General features: G+C 41.8%; 1 protein-coding gene across 3 annotated transcripts in view; it reads left to right on the top strand.

The window, feature by feature from the left end:
- The window catches only part of IDO2 (indoleamine 2,3-dioxygenase 2), a gene marked incomplete at both ends in the record, with an annotated part of 43877 nt that overhangs the window by 4577 nt on the left and 20732 nt on the right, over positions 1–18568 (top strand). The window contains 4 exons of one of the 3 annotated variants that reach the window (XM_079726781.1): positions 7202–7297; positions 14460–14579; positions 16693–16811; positions 18055–18069. In XM_079726781.1, the coding sequence (XP_079582907.1) occupies positions 7202–7297; positions 14460–14579; positions 16693–16811; positions 18055–18069 (350 nt within the window). Of the gene's footprint in view, positions 1–7201; positions 7305–14412; positions 14580–16692; positions 16812–18054; positions 18070–18568 lie in introns of all 3 variants that reach the window. The other 2 variants (XM_079726780.1, XM_079726779.1) reach the window with 2 other exon arrangements.

Genomic DNA, 18568 nt, shown 5'->3' with positions numbered 1-18568 from the left:
TTTCTCTAGTTGTGGCAAGCGGGGACCACTCTTCATCGCGGTGCACGGGCCTCTCACTGTCGCGGCCTCTCTTGTTGCGAAGCACAGGCTCCAGATGCGCAGGCTCAGTAGTTGTGGCTCACGGGCCTAGTTGCTCCACGGCATGTGGGATCCTCCCAGACCAGGGCTCGAACCCGTGTCCCCTGCATTAGCAGGCAGATTCTCAACCACTGTGCCACCAGGGAAGCCCGGGGTGCTCCTTTTTTGACATGCTGCTTACTATTGATTAGGACCGAATCTTTGAAGCTGCATATTAACTTGCAGATTTTTGTTCAAAAGAGCTGCCAGTGATTTCCGTTGAGTAGAAAATAAAACCCTAAAGCTTGTGATTGTTCTGCCATATAGGACATTAACCAATTCCTATGTCTTTACCTTAGCAATTTAATTTTAACATTCTTTTTCAAAACTCTAAACACTTCAGTTTATCAAGTGCTTTTGAACCAACTGGACCATCCTGCTGAGTTCCTCTTTAATAAACTAAATATATTTTGGACACACATTCCATATTTGCATGAGTCATTTTTTTAAACTTTTTGAAAATTGTACTTTGACAGATATAAAAGTGCAGAAAAAGAATAACCTAAAATAGGAAACTGAAAAAATAGAAAAGAAGGCCATAGATTTTATTATTTGTGTCCATCCCACTTCTGGGTCTTCTGATTATTGGAATCAGGGGAAGAAAAACATGTCAAGTTTCTTTCCATTTCTTGTCCCCTTGTACTAACCATCTCCGCAGTCACCATTCTCCATGTGTTTACTCTCAGGAGGTACTGGAGAGTACACTGAACTCTGAGTCAGAAGAGGTTTGACCTGACCACCGACCAGATATGTAAACTCGGGAAAGTTACAAAACTTCTCTGGCTGGAACTTCCTCTATTTTGAAATGGAAATAATGAGATAATCTATCCTAACTCACAACACAAGCGTAGATAGATGAAAGATGTAAGCACCAACCATTAAACTAGAAATTCTCTAAAAGAAACTATATGGGGACAGGAAGAACTTTCTAAGCATAATCGAAAACCCAATGGCATAAATGAAAATGTTGGTTCATTTGACGACCCTGGTATGAATGGCATTTCACACTCGCACGCAATGACCAAAGCATGACAAGATATTCAAACTCATTAATAATCACAGAACTGTAAATTTAAACAATAAAATGATAGCATACAAAATTTCTGGAAAACCACTCAAACTTGCAAGGGTCATCATTGCTAGATGAGAGGATGAGGATAAGAATAATTTTACTTTCCACTTTATAAATTTTGTGCTTTTTGACTGTCTTGCCATTAATATTGATTACATTATTTTAATCATTTCTGAGAAAGGTATATTTTGGGTGGTTATTTTATTGTTACTAAATATTGAAATAATTATAGAATTTTAGTGCAGATAACACATATTATATCTTTAAAAATAACAAAAAACTTTGCTGATGCTCTGTTGTTAGAATCATAAATAAACTGGCACTCCCATTATATATTACATACTATAAATGTGATTATAAATTCATGTAACTTTTCTGTAAGAAAACCAAGAAGTAGCTCTTAACCTTTCCATGTGCAAAATCTTTAATCCAGTAAATCCACATTTATAAATTTGTCCTAAAAATGAGAAAACATCTAAAAACACATGTATAAGGATGACTCTTTCAAACTTGTTAATGATAGTGAAAAATTGTAAGCAATTACCAATATTCATGAATAGAATATTGAAATTGTATATAGGTTTTGAAATAGATGTGATAGATAAGTATTAACTAATACCAAAAGGGGTGCTATTTAGTGAAAAACTCATCAGCTGATCCTGTCCCCCCATACTGTAACTTAAAACAAAATCTGGCAATCAAAAAGTAAGTAACATAATTCAATATTTTATTCAGTTTCTAGAGGAAAATCCCATTGGAAGGGTGAGTACATTTTATTTTTTAACATCTTTATTGGAGTATAATTGCTTTACAATGTTGTGTTAGTTTCTGCTGTATAACAAAGTGAATCAGCTATACATATACATATATCCCCATATCCCCTCCCTCTTACATCTCCCTCCCACCCCTCTAGGTGGTCACAAAGCACCAAGCTGATCTCCCTGTGCTATATGGCTGCTTCCCACTAGCTATCTATTTTACATTTGGTAGTGTATATATGTCAGTGCTACTTTTTCACTTCGTCTCAGCTTACCCTTGCCCCTCCCTGTGTCCTCAAGTCCATTCTCTACATCTACGTCTTTATTCCTGTCCTGCCCCTAGGTTCATCAGAACCATTTTTTTTTTTTTTTTTTAGATTCCATATATGTGTGTTAGCATATGGTATTTGTTTTTCTTTCTGACTTACTTCACTCTGTATGACAGACTCTAGGTCCATCCACCTCACTACAAATAACTCAATTTCATTTCTTTTTATGGCTGCATAATATTCTTTTTATGGCTGCGTAATATGGCTGTGCCACATCTTCTTTATCCATTCATCTGTTGATGGACACTTAGGGTGAATACATTTTTAATGGATTATGAACTAGCTTTAAAATCCTTTCTCCCTTTCCTTCGAGGTCCCCACATCAGTGGTTTTCAAACTTTGGGGTACATTAGCTTCACCTACAGGGCTTGCTAAAGCACAGGCAGCTGGTTTCAGGTTCAGTACATCTGGGGTAGAGCCCGAGAATTTGCATGTCTAACAAGTTTCCACATCATGCTGATGCTGCTGGATGGGAACCACACTCGGAGAGCCTAGAGGTTCTCAAAGCTCATGGTTTTCTTACATTTGTGGGGTTGTACCAGAGTCCAAAGACTAGAACTGTTTAAAGAAGGGAGAGGATGAAGAGAAGGAAGGAAAAGAAGCCTCTAGGAATCTAAGGGGAAAGAAAAAGAGATATTCAAGAATAGAGTGCTGCTTAGATTGAGGCAAAATGTAGTATTTAAGGATTCCCATGCAAGCCAGGAAGCAGAAATCCAGATGCTTTAATTTTTTTTGGCTGTTCATCATGGCTTGCAGGATCGTAATTTCCCAAACAGGGATGGAACCTGGGCCACCTCAGTGAAAGTGCCAAGTCCTAACCACTAGATTGCCAGGGAATTCTCCAGGATGCTCTAAGTTAATTCTCAGAATACGATCCCCTCTCTAGGCATCAAAGAAAGAAGGACAGATTTAGTTACAGCTTTTCTTCAAACCCACTTTAAAAGGGGTTCTGAATACTATGAGTCTGATTCTGTGATTTTCTTTTATAAATATTATATTCCTTTGTCTCTGTAGCCGCATTCAGTTTTTGTTCATAAAACATATGCATCATATAGATGAGAAGAAAAACAAGTTGCCAGTTCAGAGTCAGTTTACCATAAATCTCTCTGCCTTTATGTGCGAGCATTCTCAGCTGGTCCACTGCTCTGTAAATCCCCAAACTTGGGTCAGTTAGCAGCTTTCTTCAATTCTGCACTACTGCTGAGCACTTCTAGGGAAAATTATACCATTATGCTTATAAATGTTGTCTCTGGGAGAAGAGTAGGGAGCATAGTGGATTCTACCTCTCAGAAGCTGAGGTACTGGATGAGGAATGCATGAGGAGAACAGGGTGTGATTTCCTCTTTGCAAATATCTGTATTGTTGGGGCAAGTCACCCACGAATATGTCTCAATGCATATTGATTATTTTGGGTGAAAGTTACTTAAGAATTAAAGTTACTTAAAGTTACTTAAGTCAATTTAAGAGGAAATTTGACCCTCTTCTCTGTCTCCCTAAAAGCAGGAAATAAATCTCTCCTATGAAAGGTACCCTCCACGCATCTGGAGATAGGACACCCTTACCACCAGAGGTAGGGAATTCAAGCCGAGAAGCCTGAATACATAAATCCCTGTTACTTCTTTAATTGACGACCCCAAGACCAAACTCTGTTTAGATAAGCACATGAAGCCTAAGTTTCTTTGTCTTGTCCATTCCTCACAGATTTATTGTCTCTTTGTCTACAAAGTATAAAAGCCTGCTTTGGCCACTTCTTAGGTCCCATTTCTATGAGACCTCTGTACACACAAACTAAAATTTCTTTCTTTTTCTCCTGTTAATCTGTTTTGGGTCAATTTTATTGACTCCTGACACAAGAACTCAAGAGTAGAGGGTAAAATCTCCCCCTCCTGCACAATATCTATATTAAAAATGTTAAATTATGATGTTTGGTGTAATTTGATTTGTTGGGAAAGCTAGTAAACGCTGTCCAATTTGTCCTAAATTGATTCAGGGGCAGATAGCAAGCAGAGGATTAAATGAAGTCTATAATTTTCAAAGATTGTGTATTGGATGTTAGATTCACCCAGTTTTATTTTAGAGTCTGAGGGATAGAGGATCTCCAACAAGTGACTTACTGGTAATTTACAGATCTACAGCACTCCAAACTTATAGTTTTCAAACTTCCCTGGGTTTTTAAAGTCATTATAATGTATTATAATATACGTATTATATATTGCAAAATATTATGTTATTTGCATTTTTATGTTTAATTTCCTCTTCCCTTCCCTCCAATAATTAATTTAACACCCACCGCTCTCCCCAAGTCATATAACCTGAATCTTCACCATTTGCTGAGAAATTGAGTTCATAAGAAATGAATCCCTCAAACTCCAGACTCTCTCCGTCCAGCTCTTCTCAGTCAGGTGCTCCATTTGGGCTCTTCCTCTCCTCCTCCTCTTCCTCAAGACCCTTTACTTTTAATTATTCCCTCTCTTCTTTCTCTTCCATCTCCACCTCTTACACTAGCAGGCTGTAAACCACTCAGGTTTCCCATTCGAAAGTGGAAACAGCTCTCAAACACAAACTGTCGCCTTGTTACGGCTTATGGCTCTCCCAAAAAAGTAATTCAGGGCTTCCCCGGTGGCGCAGTGGTTGAGAGTCCGCCTGCCGATGCAGGGGACACGGGTTCGTGCCCCGGTCCGGGAGGATCCCACATGCCGCAGAGCGGCTGGGCCCGTGAGCCATGGCCGCTGAGCCTGCGCGTCTGGAGCCTGTGCTCTGCAACGGGAGAGGCCACAGCAGTGAGAGGCCCGTGTACCGCAAAAAAAAAAAAAAAAAAAAAAAGTAATTCACATTTCCAATCTCTGTTTTCTTCCCTCCTCAGCACACTAAAATTTGAACCCTGTTTCCATGACCCTGACCTGAATTTCTATGCCATATACATGGAAAGACATGTATATATTGATATATTAGTGACTATTTAGTTTTGTCTTCCAAAGGGATAACCTTACTTAAATGATGCATTTGGCCATCTGATGAATCCCAACTTCCAAGAAATCCTCTAATGTCTTGACTTCTATAGGGTGATTCTCTTCTGGCTCATTTAGCCTCTATACATGTCTTTTTGTGCTGGATTCAGTTGCTCTGCCTGCCTTGTAAGTATCCCCCCCAGTGTGCTGATCTAAGCCTTCTCCTTTCACTTGGCAACTTCTCCCGAATGGTCTTGTACCCACTTGTGGTTTTTACCACAATGCGGAATTTGCACTAGTGTGATGCCTCCCGATTGTATATTTCTAATATTAATTCTCTCCTGAGCTTCCAATTGTATATCCAACTGCCCAGTATAGAGCCATATCTTGACATTCCACAGATATTTTAGGTTGGACATATCTAAAAACAAATTCACTATTGTATGTCCTCTCTTTGACTTCCACTTGCATTTCTGTTTCAATCTGTCTTCTCAACAATTCATTCAGTCATCTGATTCAGAAACATGGAAATCGTCCTCACAGCCTCTCTTTCTTAACCCAGAGACACAACATTTCAGTCTTGCAGACTGTACTCTGTAAAAGGAGGCCCCGATCCTGGGGACAGGTCACAAGTTGGCAAACTTTTTCTGTAAAGGGTCAAATAGTAAATATTTTAAACTTTGCAGACCATATGGTCTCTGTTGCCACTATGCAACTCTGCTATTGTAAAGTGACAGCCACTGTAGACAATGTGGAAACAAATGAACTTGGCTGTGTCCTAATAAAAGCTTATTTACAACGAGTGTAATTTGCTGCAGTTTGCCATTTCTTGGGATAGAGTCAGGGTTGCTGTAATCCAACCTGTGTTCTTCTTCGCTAAACCAACAACTCAGAGTGGGCAAATAAACTGTGCTATTGGGCTAGGGATCACCTTGCCTTTAGCCCCATCCCTGCCTCTAAATTTAATTATTTCAATTTTATTTTCCAAATATTTTTGAATACATACCTTCTCCTTTCCAAATTCACTGCCATTGCCTAAGCTTAATTTTCAGACAATATTTCAAAGGCTTCCTCATCTGACTTTATATCTTAAAATCCCAAAGCAAAGTTATCTTCCTAAAATTCAGATTGAATCATGTCACCAACATACATAAAAATAAAGTTCTTACGTAGTCAATAAAAGGCATATTTGATCTGATTTTCTGGTCAAATCTTCCATCATCCTTTCTCTTGAGCTTTATATTCTAGTGACACTGAATCATCTGTAATCCCAAGAAGCAAGTTATCTCTATTTATCCACTATCTCCTCTGTTTCACTGCCTTCCCATCTTAAAAGTTCCAATTAGAAAAGACGCTTTCAGAACCTACTACTGGCCCCAACTCTCATATTTCTATGAACATTTCCCTTTAATTCCCTAGCACAGTTGATGGAATTAACCACTTCCTCTTCAGCTGGTTGCTAAGCTTACACATATCCTTAATTGAACATATTATACTGCATTGGGTATGTCTGATTACATTTTTTTTTTTTTTTTTTTTTTTTGCGGTACGTGGGCCTCTCACTGTTGGGGCCTCTCCCGTTGCGGAGCACAGGCTCCGAATGCGCAGGCTCAGTGGCCATGGCTCACGGGCCCAGCCGCTCCGCGGCATGTGGGATCTTCCCGGATTGGGGCATGAACCCATGTCCCCTGCATCGGCAGGCGGACTCTCAACTACTGTGCCACCAGGGAAGCCCCTGATTACATTTTATTTATCCCTTACTAGACCATATGCTCCCTTACCACAAGGACTGTATTTTAGTCACCTGTGTATCTGCAGTGCCTAGCATAGGGTACAGCAGATAGTGAATTCTCAATATTTGTTGAATGGAATTGACCTGAATTCTGCCTTAAGACTGAAATCTGAAAACAGCTACTACACGAAGCTGTTTCCCAGAGAGGTCTAAAATACTGAGGCATTTTTATTTTTTGAATGCAGAAAGAACTCCCTGATCACTATAGACCTTGGATGGAAATTGCCAACCGACTTCCTCACTTGATTGGGAGTCACCAGCTTCGAGCTCAAGTGAACGAGGTAAAACGTTTGGTATTCTTCTCCTTAACCCCTTCTCACTACCCTATTTTCATCCTCACACCAGTTTCCTTTCTCAGCATTGTGGAAGTGGGTCAGCTGACCAATCACTGCTGTTGAGTTTATCTACAGAGCTAAAACTATCTCACCCTTCATGATGAGCAGAATGACACTTGCTTCCGGTATGACAAGTGTGTTTCCCTAAAATTCCCAGAGTCTGCACAGAACAGTTCCTGGAACATACTGGGCACTCAACAAGCATGTGTTTAAAAAAGGAAGATAGTCTGGTTGAGAAGTGTCAGGAAACCGATGAATAAGACCTAGCTGGAGAAGGACAGGTGTGAAAATTCTCAGTGCCCTCATGCCAAGCCACACGGTCAGGTCTCCCCTCCCCATGAGTGAAGCCACATTGATTTACTGTCGGCATTTCACAGAATAGTAGAGTCAAGAGACTTTCCCAGTTATAAAGTCAGTGTTGGCAGATTCTTCAGAAATCATTGATAAGTCTGTAAATGCCACATATGAGACAAGATGAGAAATGTTTCCCCAAAATATGTAAGGAACTGTGAAACTCCTTGGTCCTGGGAGAACTGACATGACCCCACAGGAATAAGAAGAAGGTGTTACAGGAATAAGAAGAATAAGAAGAAGGTGTTATAGGAAGAACATAGATTTGACTCAGGAGGACCTGAGTTGGACTCTTGGTTTTATCACTTAGTTGCTATAAACTTTGACTTAACGAGTTATGTATTCTGTTTCCATATTTACAAAATGGGAGAAATTCGGGGCCCCTAGAATTGTTGTGAAAACTAAATGACTTTTGCAATAGTGCTTTTGTATTTCCTGCCACAAAACAGTGTTCAATATATATATTTACACTTCCCTCTCGTCTCTCCTCCATCTGTTTTAATCTCACCAATTGGCGTGCCATGTGATTTTAGACATATAAGAGGTTTTCCCCTCCAAAATTCTCCTTCACTGACTTATGCATATTTCATGTCTATAGTTACAAATTCATTTAAAAATAATTATGGAATGCCTGCTAAGTGCAAGCACAAGGTTTAAAACCCTGTAAGAGATGTAAGACACTCTCTTCAGTGTCTATGAAGATGGGAAACTAAGCCTAAGAATTTATTTTCCTGCTGCCTAAAGTCTCATTAATATGACCAAAGAAATACAAAAAGAAGAAAAAAGGAGATATCTGGGTGAGGGAAAACAAGAGAAATGATGGAATAAAACCCTTAAGGACTTTTGTACCATATTAATCAAATTATATCAGATCCCGAAATGAGTCTATTGTACCCATGCCAAGCGTTCAACCAAAGCAAAAAGAAGACCCCCGAGGCTCCCTCTCCCATCTCGGAGTAAGAGGGCACAGAGGCAAGGGGCAGTTTGCAGGAAGGTAGATTCAAGTTCAATATGTGTACTTCAAAGTCCTCTGTACAAGGCTTTCCTCGGGGTTTATGTAACTCAACCTCCATAAACGAAGTGAAGAACTTGTTGAATCGGTGCTTCTCATATGTTAAGTGTCAATGAGGAGAGGCCAGGAGTGTCCAGCTAATTTCTGGTCACTGTAAACATGGGCATGGGGGATACAGCTCAGTACAGCAGTGGAATTAATCCCCCTGATACTTCTCCTGTGTTGAATAGTTTCTCTCCAGAAATTGTGTCTTGGAACCTGTGAAGATGACCTCATTTAGAAATAGGGTCTCCACAGTTATCATCAAGTTAAATAAGGTCATGTGTGTTGTATTAGGGTGCACTCTAAGTTCGCTAGGACTGGCATGCTTCGAGCAAGAAGGGAATTTGGACACAGAGACACAGATATACAGGTTAGAACATCATGTGAAGATAGAGGCAGAGACTGGAGTGATGCATCTACAGTCCCTTAAAGTATCCCAAGAGTTCCTGGCAACCACCTGAAACTTGAACTGAAACAGGGAACAGATTCTCCCCCAAGAGCTTCCAGAAGGAACAAACTTCACAAACACCTTAATTTCAGACTTTCATCTCCCAGAATTGTGAGAGCATAAATTTCTGTTGTGTTCCCTCTTTGGGGCAGCCCTAGGAAACTAATATAGCATCCGTGGCCATTCCCTATGCTTCTAATTAGTTCTAAAACAACTAACTGGATAAAACCACTCTTTAGACTTCACCACCACAGATGGAGACTGAATCAATTGGAAAACCGTCATGAGAAGCAAATACTATGGCTTCCAGGACCACACATAGAGCTACAGACTAAGACATTTGTCCTCTTGAGGCCTTTACTTGGCATAGACAAGACAGAAAGTGAATTTACACTGCTAATCTCACAGTGCCTCCAGGCCAACCACCTTACTCTTAGAAAGCCTCCAGGGCCCCTATCTGTATATTGGTAAAAAACAAAACAAGACAGACAAAAACTTGTTAACTAGCTTAGACTCAACCACCTTTTTCCAGGAAGGGTCCCCCTTCTCCAGACCTCTGGGACAAAACACTACAGACAGCTGATGGACTCACAGGAAGCTCACAAGAGGAAGCTCAGAAGTATTCTGGAAACATATAAGGGAAGCTCTATTAGTTACTAATTCTGATACCCTGGCCTCCATTCCTGAACACGAATGGATAACCCCAAATGATCAAAGGATATGAAGAGAATAAACAAGTCAAGAAGGACGAGGGAGGGGCTTTCCTGGGGCTTCCCTGATGGCACAGTGGTTGAGAGTCCGCCTGCTGATGCAGGGGACATGGGTTCGTGGCCTGGTCCGGGAAGATCCCACATGCCACGGAGCGGCTGGGCCCGTGAGCCATGGCCACTGAGCCTGCGCGTCTGGAGCCTGTGCTCCACAACGGGAGAGGCCACAACAGTGAGAGGTCCGCGTACAGCAAAAAAAAAAAAAAGAAGGACAAGGGAGAGACAGGACATTTGGTCTCCAACAGAAGCCAAAATATGAGATCAGTGCTTTTAAAAATTGCATTAATGTCTTCAGTATATGTACTCCATAAAAATAAATAAAGTTGCTCGGTAAAAGGAACTATTGGAAAGCAAAGAAATAAACAAAAAGCTCAATATCAACCCGAATAAATGAGGGAAACATTGATTATAGAAAAATAATGGTGATTTAGGGACTTCCTTGAAACGGTTTTATAAAGCAGAAAGCAAAAATTAAATGCCAGCATCAGAAAAATAAAAGTATATGAAAAAGAGAAATGGATGATCTAAATTCCACAAAACAGAAGTCCCACAAGTAGACTAGTGTGGGTGAAGAAAAAGCAAAGCTTTAAACGCATAAAAACAAAATTTTTCAGATCTTATGAAAGACTGGAGTATTTCTATCAGAAAGACAATGGGGGCGGGGGACCAGCCACAGATATCCTGGTGAAACTTCAGAGTTTCTAGAATAAGAGGAAAGTTTTGCAAGTCTTAATCAGGAAGGAAGAAAAATGAAACTAGGTGACTTATAGAGAAACATAGGACTATGTATCTATGTTAAAAAGTACTAAAAGGCAATTTAAAACCTATTTGAACAGCTAACATTTTATTAAAACTCTGGCAACATCAAGCACTGGTGAGGCTATATACAAACAGAGACTCCTCTTCACTTTGCTGATGGGAACACAAAATAGTCTGGCAGAATCTTTTAAAGGCAAAAATCGACTTACCATATGACCCAGCAATCACATTCCTAAGTATTTACCCAAATAAACTGAAAATTTATGTGCGTGGAAAAGCTTGTGGGTAAAGGATCCCGTAAACTGGAAACCACCAAGATGTCCCTCAACAGGGGAATGGTTAAACTGAGTGCAATGGCCTGAATGTGTGTGTGGTCCACAAATTCATATGTTGAAATCCTAATCCCCAGCATGAAGTTGTTAGGGGTGGGGACTTTGGGAGGTGTATTAGTCAGGGTTCTCCCAAGAAACAGAACCAATGGGAGATACAGAGATCTATAGAAAGATATTTATTAGGAGCAACTGACTCACATGATTATGATTATGGAGTCTGAGAAGTCCCATAATCTTCCTTCTACCTGCACGTTGGAGGCCCAGGAAAACCAAGAACCAGAGGAGCCAGCGGTGCAATTGCCAGTCCGAGTCTGAAAATCCAAGGACTAAGAGTGCTAATGGTGGGGGAAGATGGCTGTCCCAGCTCAACCAGAGAGCAAATTTACCCTTTGTCCACTATTTTGCTCTATTCAGGCCCTAAACAGGGTGGATGATGCCACCCGAATTGGTGAGGGTGATGGGCTTTACTCAGTCTCCCAATCTCTTCCAGAATCTCTTCTGGAAACATCCTCAAAGACACACCCAAAAATAATGGATCTGGGCATCCCTTAGCCCAGTCAAGTTGACACATCAAATTGACCAACACAGAAGGTAATTAGGTCATGAAAATAGAATGGGATATTCATAAATGGGATGAATGCCCTTATAAAAGTGACCCCAGGGCTCTCTGGCCCTCTTTTGCTGTCAAGTGAAGATGAAGCAAGAAGATAGCAGAATGGTTCTCACCAGAACTCAATCATGCTGGCACCCTGATCTTGGACTTTCAGCTTCCAAAACTGTAAGAATCAAATTTCCACTGTTTATAAGCCATCTAGTCTATGGTACTTTGTTACAGCAGTCTGAACGAAGACTCCTGTATTCATACATTGGAACGCTATACAGTGACAAAAATGAATAAGCTATTGATTTATTCAACCATATGGATGAACCTTAAATACATTTTGCTAAATGAAACACATCAGAACCAAAAGGCTACATATTGTATGATTCCATTCATGTGACTATATATATATATATATATATATATATATATATATATATATATATATATATATATATATATATATATGGTTGGCCAAAAAGTTCGTTCGGTTAGTGAATATGTTGTTCGATAAAGTTCTTTGTGAAAATGAAAAATGTCTTTTATTTGTACTTAAAACCAAATGAATTATTGGGGCAACCCCATGTTAAGATGAATAAATAAGTAAATGAATGGTGGATAATATTTCACCATCAGAGATGAAAGTTATAAATTAGCAAGGGGGGAAGATAAGATCAACCTGTGACACCAGATTAGAGTTGGAGACGTCTGACATGTTTAGCATTTTAGCATCATATATACATATGATACTAAAACGTATATATATATATACACACACACACACACACACACACATTTTGTGGACATATAGATGGGTAAACAAACATTATATGTATGTGTACATAATATGTGTATACACACACACAGAACACACACACACATTTCCTAGCTTTGTCCGCTATGAGGGATCTAGTAACAGGGTCATTCCAGTAGCAAATAACAAACCCAGTGTCCATTTATTGGAACTCTTTTCCAATAAATGGAACTGGGGCTTCTCGGAGAAAGAGCTGATTATAAATCTGGAACAGGGAAAAATAGAAGGTGACCCCAGAACATCTTGGGACCTTATTCCTTTACCTTGAGGCTGCACTGTGGGTAGCCAGTAGCCACTCACGGCTACTGAGCACTTGAAATATGGCCAGGACAAGTTGGCATGTAAGACACTCGCTGGATTTTGAAGACTTACTATAAAAAGAGTGTAAAAATCTTGATATTTTTAATATTGATTATGTGTAAACATTTTGCATACATTGACCTAGATAAAATGTTATTAAAACTAATTCCACCCGGGGCTTTTTTGTTTTTTGTTTTTTGCTATTTTTAAAATGTGGCTGATAGAAAATGTAAAATTACACGTATGGCTCTCATATTTCTTTCGGGCAGCGCTCACTTCAGAGGGCAGGGCTGTGATCAGCAGAACTGGACTAGCACCCTGGCTCAGTCCCTCCTGGCTCTGTGGCTCTGGGCAAATATCTTACCCTCTCTGACCCTCAGTTTTGGCCTGTGGGTTTGGGGGAAGATGGAGTACCAACCTGCTTGGGACGCTTTTCGCACCATGCCTTGGACACTTTAGTAATTGCCTTAGAATAAGTACTGAAGAAATAACTGAATACATTGTAACTGTGGTTATAATTCTCAGGCTGGTTCCTGTTAAAATGCAACGTCTCAGCAATGCCTCCAATAGACACACACACCCCCTAAGGCACAGAACTTTCGCGATTCTATCTCAGAGCCAGTTTTAAGGGTGAAATAAGCAGTCTGGCACAGTGAGGACAAACTCAGAAAGGCTGCCCCCTAGCGGTCAGCGGAGGAAGTATTCCCATCGGAGAGGCTGCCGCTCCGGCTGCCGGGCGCTGGGCGCTGGGCTTGGGGAACCGCGGTCCCAGCCCACTTGTCACTCATTGTTTAAGAGCCCGGAGTTTAAAGAGATACACACATCCACGGCCGCCCCTTCTGGCGCTTCGGACCCTGGAGAGGGGCACCTGGGAAGAACTAGACCAGACTGTGTCTAGAGCTGGGGAAGGGATAGGGGACGGAGGAAAGCCGAGGGGGAGGTACAGGGAAGCTGGAGCTCAGAAGCTGTTGACGTCAACCGAGACAGGCAGGGTTGGCCGGGGCAAAACTGAGAAACTGGTAATATTTGCTTAGGCAGGGCTGTCAGTAATAACTAACTTGTGTACAGGGTGTTGCTTTCAAGGACATCACCTTTACACCTCTCTATGACGCATCTTGACAGGGAGGGAGCGGGCGTGGAGAGGTCACAGGGTCACGGGGGCGTGTTCGGACGAGAACTGAACAATCTCTTGTTCCGGCTCAGCAACCTCCCGTAAGGGGTTTGATCGGATTCCTAATTCCACTGGCCTCCATGTACTCGCTTACCTACGAATTAAACGGAGTAAACAGAGACAGTAACACTCACAGCAGCAGGGCTGTTATTAGGGTTAAATGGTACCCGTTATGCAGAGGTGCTTTGATAAGGCAGGATTGTAAAAGTGGCCCCGGGACACTCCCGTTTAATAAATGATGTCAGTCTTGGGACTGAGTTATTCTAGAACACTCTAACCAAGCTGTCAGTGATGGTGACCAGTGTCCGTCACAACCATGGGGACAATTTGGTGTAGGTACTTCGTGAACACTTATCATCTGGGATACCTCCTCTACCGCAGTGCCCTAAGATCAGGGCAGAGAGGGGGGTGTGTGGATCCCCGTCACTGAAATATAACCCCTTCAAGCCACAGAACCCCTGCAGCCTTCACACCCCTGCAGCTGGTAATCTCTGGAAATTCTCTTGAACAGATGCCCCTCTTGAACTGCCAGTTCCTCACGGGTTACCGGGAACAGCGGCTGGCACACCTGGTCCTAACCTTTATTACCATGGGATATGTCTGGCAGGATGGAGAGGCACAGCCCAAAGAGGTAGGGACAAAGGGACACCTGTCCTGTCGTCTGGCAGGTCTGCTGCACCTGGCAAACACTCTCTGTTTGCCTGGAAAACGGGTCCTTTCTTGTTCTTTCCTTTGGGTATCAGGTGAAGGAAGGACAAAGGGCCCATTTAAATGAAAACACAATTTTCCACTGGCCAGGAGGTTAATTTTCCTTAGAACGGGTAGCCCTCTCATTAGTTTTTGAATTTTGTTTTTTCTGGCACCCACCTTCTTCCAAGAATTGTGAAGAGCTGCATTTGAAGGCAAGTTCTGAGGTGTCATAGAAAACTTCATGATTTCCATTTCACAGCAGTTTGTGCTCTTATACATATCCGTAATCACAGTCAGTGTTCACAATCCCATAAGGTAAGTACAGCCATGCTGTGCCCATTTTACAGATGGCTGAGGACTACAGGAGTTCAATTCCTTGCCCAAGGTCAGAGAGCAAGTTCGTGGAAAATCCAGGGCCACAACTCAGACCCTCTGATGTCACTAATGTAACCTTCTTTCCCCAGAGGGGAAAAGCACACATTGCCATTTATAACACTAATCTTACTTTCTTGAGTGTTGCTTGCTATCTACCAAATATTGGTCTGTGTCTCTTAATAGTTCATGTAAATCTCTTCTGAATCTTTTCATAACTTTTTACAGTTTCAATCGGAAACTTGGAACGTGAAATCGTTGTTTCACTGACTGCAGTATAAATTCCTATCAGTTTCATTTTTTTATAAATAGACATTCTCCAGAAATTAGGGTGTTACCCTTGTTCCAGTACTTCCTGCTTGAGTCAGCAGCCTGTGCTTATTTTGTGTGCTTGGTTGATTCTACCTTTTCTCTCTCAAGTAAATTCAGGAGACTCCCAGTGAGAAAAAGAAAGGAATGTAAGGAAGGAGAGAAGAGGAAAGCATAGAGCTGCTTCAGACTCTTTAAAAAGAGTCACGTGTCTGATGTTGGAAAGTCTGAGATCTAGGCACATAGACAGGGCATCCCAATGGGCTTCCCTCCTCCTCTGTTCTCCAAACCACAATCCTCAATCAGGGGAAGGGGTGGGAGCCCCCTGTCACACCCCACCCCCACCTCGGGCCATCTCTTACCTTCTTTGTATCTCCTCCCGTAACTTCTTCACTCTGGAGACACCTCACTTCTGCGCTGGGCTCCTCATCCGCTGCCCCCCAAGGGAAGTTGGCCTTAGGTTTGAATCTGAAATTCTTTAAAGCTCTTTACTGTTTTCTACCTGAGAAAGAGTTCTGTCCCAACTCTCTCTAAAAATCTAAGGGAAAACAAAGGCAGAAGCGGGACTTCTTTGAGTAGATTAAGGGGAAGGAAAATGGAAGTGGGAGACAGGAAGCATAAGAATGTTCTTTTGGATGTGGACTAATTTAGCCTTGTTCGTGGTTGGAGTCCCCCACTGGCACCCCCATGGGTCCGGGTAGTTTTTCTGGATGTGGGGGCATATAGGGTTCTTTAGGGTGTCCTAGGATAACTCAGGGGTTGAATGGGGACTGTCTTGAGGTGACTTACTGGAAGTTGTTATTGGGTTTGATGAAGCATTCTATCCTTCCCATCCCTCTCCCTGAGGAGAGGACACGCACACACACACACACACACACACGTGCGTGCCGCGTGTACATACAAACACATACGCATATGCTCCTAAAACTAAGACTATACACAAAAACACACATATATCTAGATAGCTACATATCTCTATGTGTCTATCTATTTATCTGGAGATATATATATATAGATAGAGAGAGATTTTTTCCCACTGCTCATCAACTCAGCCCCCATTTATGCTTAAACATTTGCTCAGGCCCTTCTCTGCACAATATTCAGAGATTATTTTATACTATATGTGTAAGTGTGTGTGTTCCAGTTTTGTAATTTTCATATATATTTCAGACCATACTCATAAACAATATATCTACTAGGTTGTTAACGGAATAAATATGAGAATGAGGTGTGTGTATATGGATCACTCACATAATTCCACTTTTATCCTCGGCTCGTTGCTCTACCACAAGATTGCCAGAATAAAAGACAGATTGCTTCCTCTGTTGCATTCTTGCTAGAATGTGCTAATTGTCTGGATTTATGTCTGCAAGGTTCTGCCGAGAACCCTTGCCCTTCCCTTGGTCGAGGTGTCCAGGAACTTGGGGCTCCCTCCTATCCTGCTTCACGCGGACTTGGTTCTGGCCAACTGGGCTACTAGGAACCCGGGAAGGTAAGAGCGGGAGAGGGTGTTTGGGATTTGCACAGATTAAAACCAGGTAAGGGAGAGTCTTGACTTTTCCTTCTCTCTGCAGGAAAAATCCAGGCTTTGTCAGCTATTTTGTGATTAGACATGTTCATATTTATTACCTGATTTATGGTGCCAAAGAAGGGGTGTGGGCTTCCCTGGTGGCGCAGTGGTTGGGAGTCCGCCTGCCGATGCAGGGGACACGGGTTCGTGCCCCGGTCCGGGAAGATCCCGCATGCCATGGAGCGGCTGGGCCCGTGAGCCATGGCCTCTGAGCCTGCGTGTCCAGAGCCTGTGCTCCGCAACGGGAGAGGCCACAACAGTGAGAGGCCCGCGTACCGCAAAGAAGAAAAAAAAAAAAGCGGTGAACTTGAACACAAGTTCAAAAATCACAGTTCCCAGGAGCTTCCTCTCAACCCACTCTGAACACATTGGGGCAGGTAATTACAAGTATATAAAAGGAGCAAGATCCATTGTCAGCATGGCCACAGGCTAAACGCTCTGGGGCTGATATGTAAATTGAGATCCATCTCCCTCTTGGTGGCTCCGAGGACTGTAGGGGAGGAAAACCTTGCCCTTCTTCCCATTGAGGCTGCTTAGCTGGTCTAATAATCAAATTGACATCAGATAGGTGAAGAGGAGAAAAACAAATTTAATTTTGTACGTATTAGAGCCCCATAAAAATATGAGAATCGAATATGTGACTAAAGCCGGAAGCTTGTACATCTTCTAGATGAGGAAGCAATGCATTTATGAAGAATTGACAAGACCCAGGCTTTGGGGCTTGGGTTAGCTAACTAGGGAAGAAGTAACAAGGTTTGTTTATACAGGCTTCTCAGCCCTGAATTCCTGTCTCTGGTGATAAGGCTGTCTCTCTACTTCCTGACAGGGAGGACGCCTTCACATGGGAAATTTATTTCCTACTTTCAGGGGTACAGAGAGGTCCGAGTGTCCTTTTGGCACCTGCTGTTTCTCAAGTACCTTTAATTCAAAACAATCAATACACCTAAGTGGCATATTTGGGGTGGTCTATCTGCTCCCCTCAGGCCCACGGTCTAGTCACAACCCGTGACATCCAAACTGTGCACATTGTGTGTGTGTCTGCACGTGCATTTGCACACAAGTGTGCATGCCTGTGTCCACGTGACCCTAGAAGGCATATCAGGTTTGCAAACTGATTTGTTCTTTTCTTTTTCTTTCCTTTTGTCAATAACTGAAACTGGACTAGACCCCTGGAAATCAGGTAAGTTCTCAGAAATCCTTCACTCACTTTAGGATCCTTGCTAACTGTAAAAGCTTACAATAAAACCAGCAAGCAAAAAAGAGAAAGCATACCACACTGCATGTATAGTACATAAAACATATAAAAATGCATGAAAAAATAGTAGAAGGCAATGTGCCCCAAATCAACAGCCCAAAAGTTAACAGTAGTTATCTCTGCTTTGTAGAGATTAAGGGATTAATTTTCTTTACTACATTTTCCAATTTGTACATAATAAAACAAGTAAAATGCAATGTAAGAAGAGCAAAAATACAAACCAAAACCCCCCAAAACACCAAAACTTCACCAGTTCTCCAATTCTCTGTGATTTTTTGAAGTCTAATGATCTGAGAAGGATCTCTGGTCTCACTATAACTTCTCTGGAAGGCCAAATTGCTGGCTGTGGCTGCTACAGATACAGAATCCCTTTGAAATATTACATAGACTGGAGCTCGTGGGACAAGTCTGGTCCAGGTGTTCT

This window comes from Hyperoodon ampullatus, assembly GCF_949752795.1.
Source record: "Hyperoodon ampullatus genome assembly, chromosome: 20".
Classification (NCBI taxonomy): Eukaryota; Metazoa; Chordata; class Mammalia; order Artiodactyla; family Ziphiidae; genus Hyperoodon; species Hyperoodon ampullatus.
This window is presented reverse-complemented; position numbering and strand designations above follow the sequence as displayed.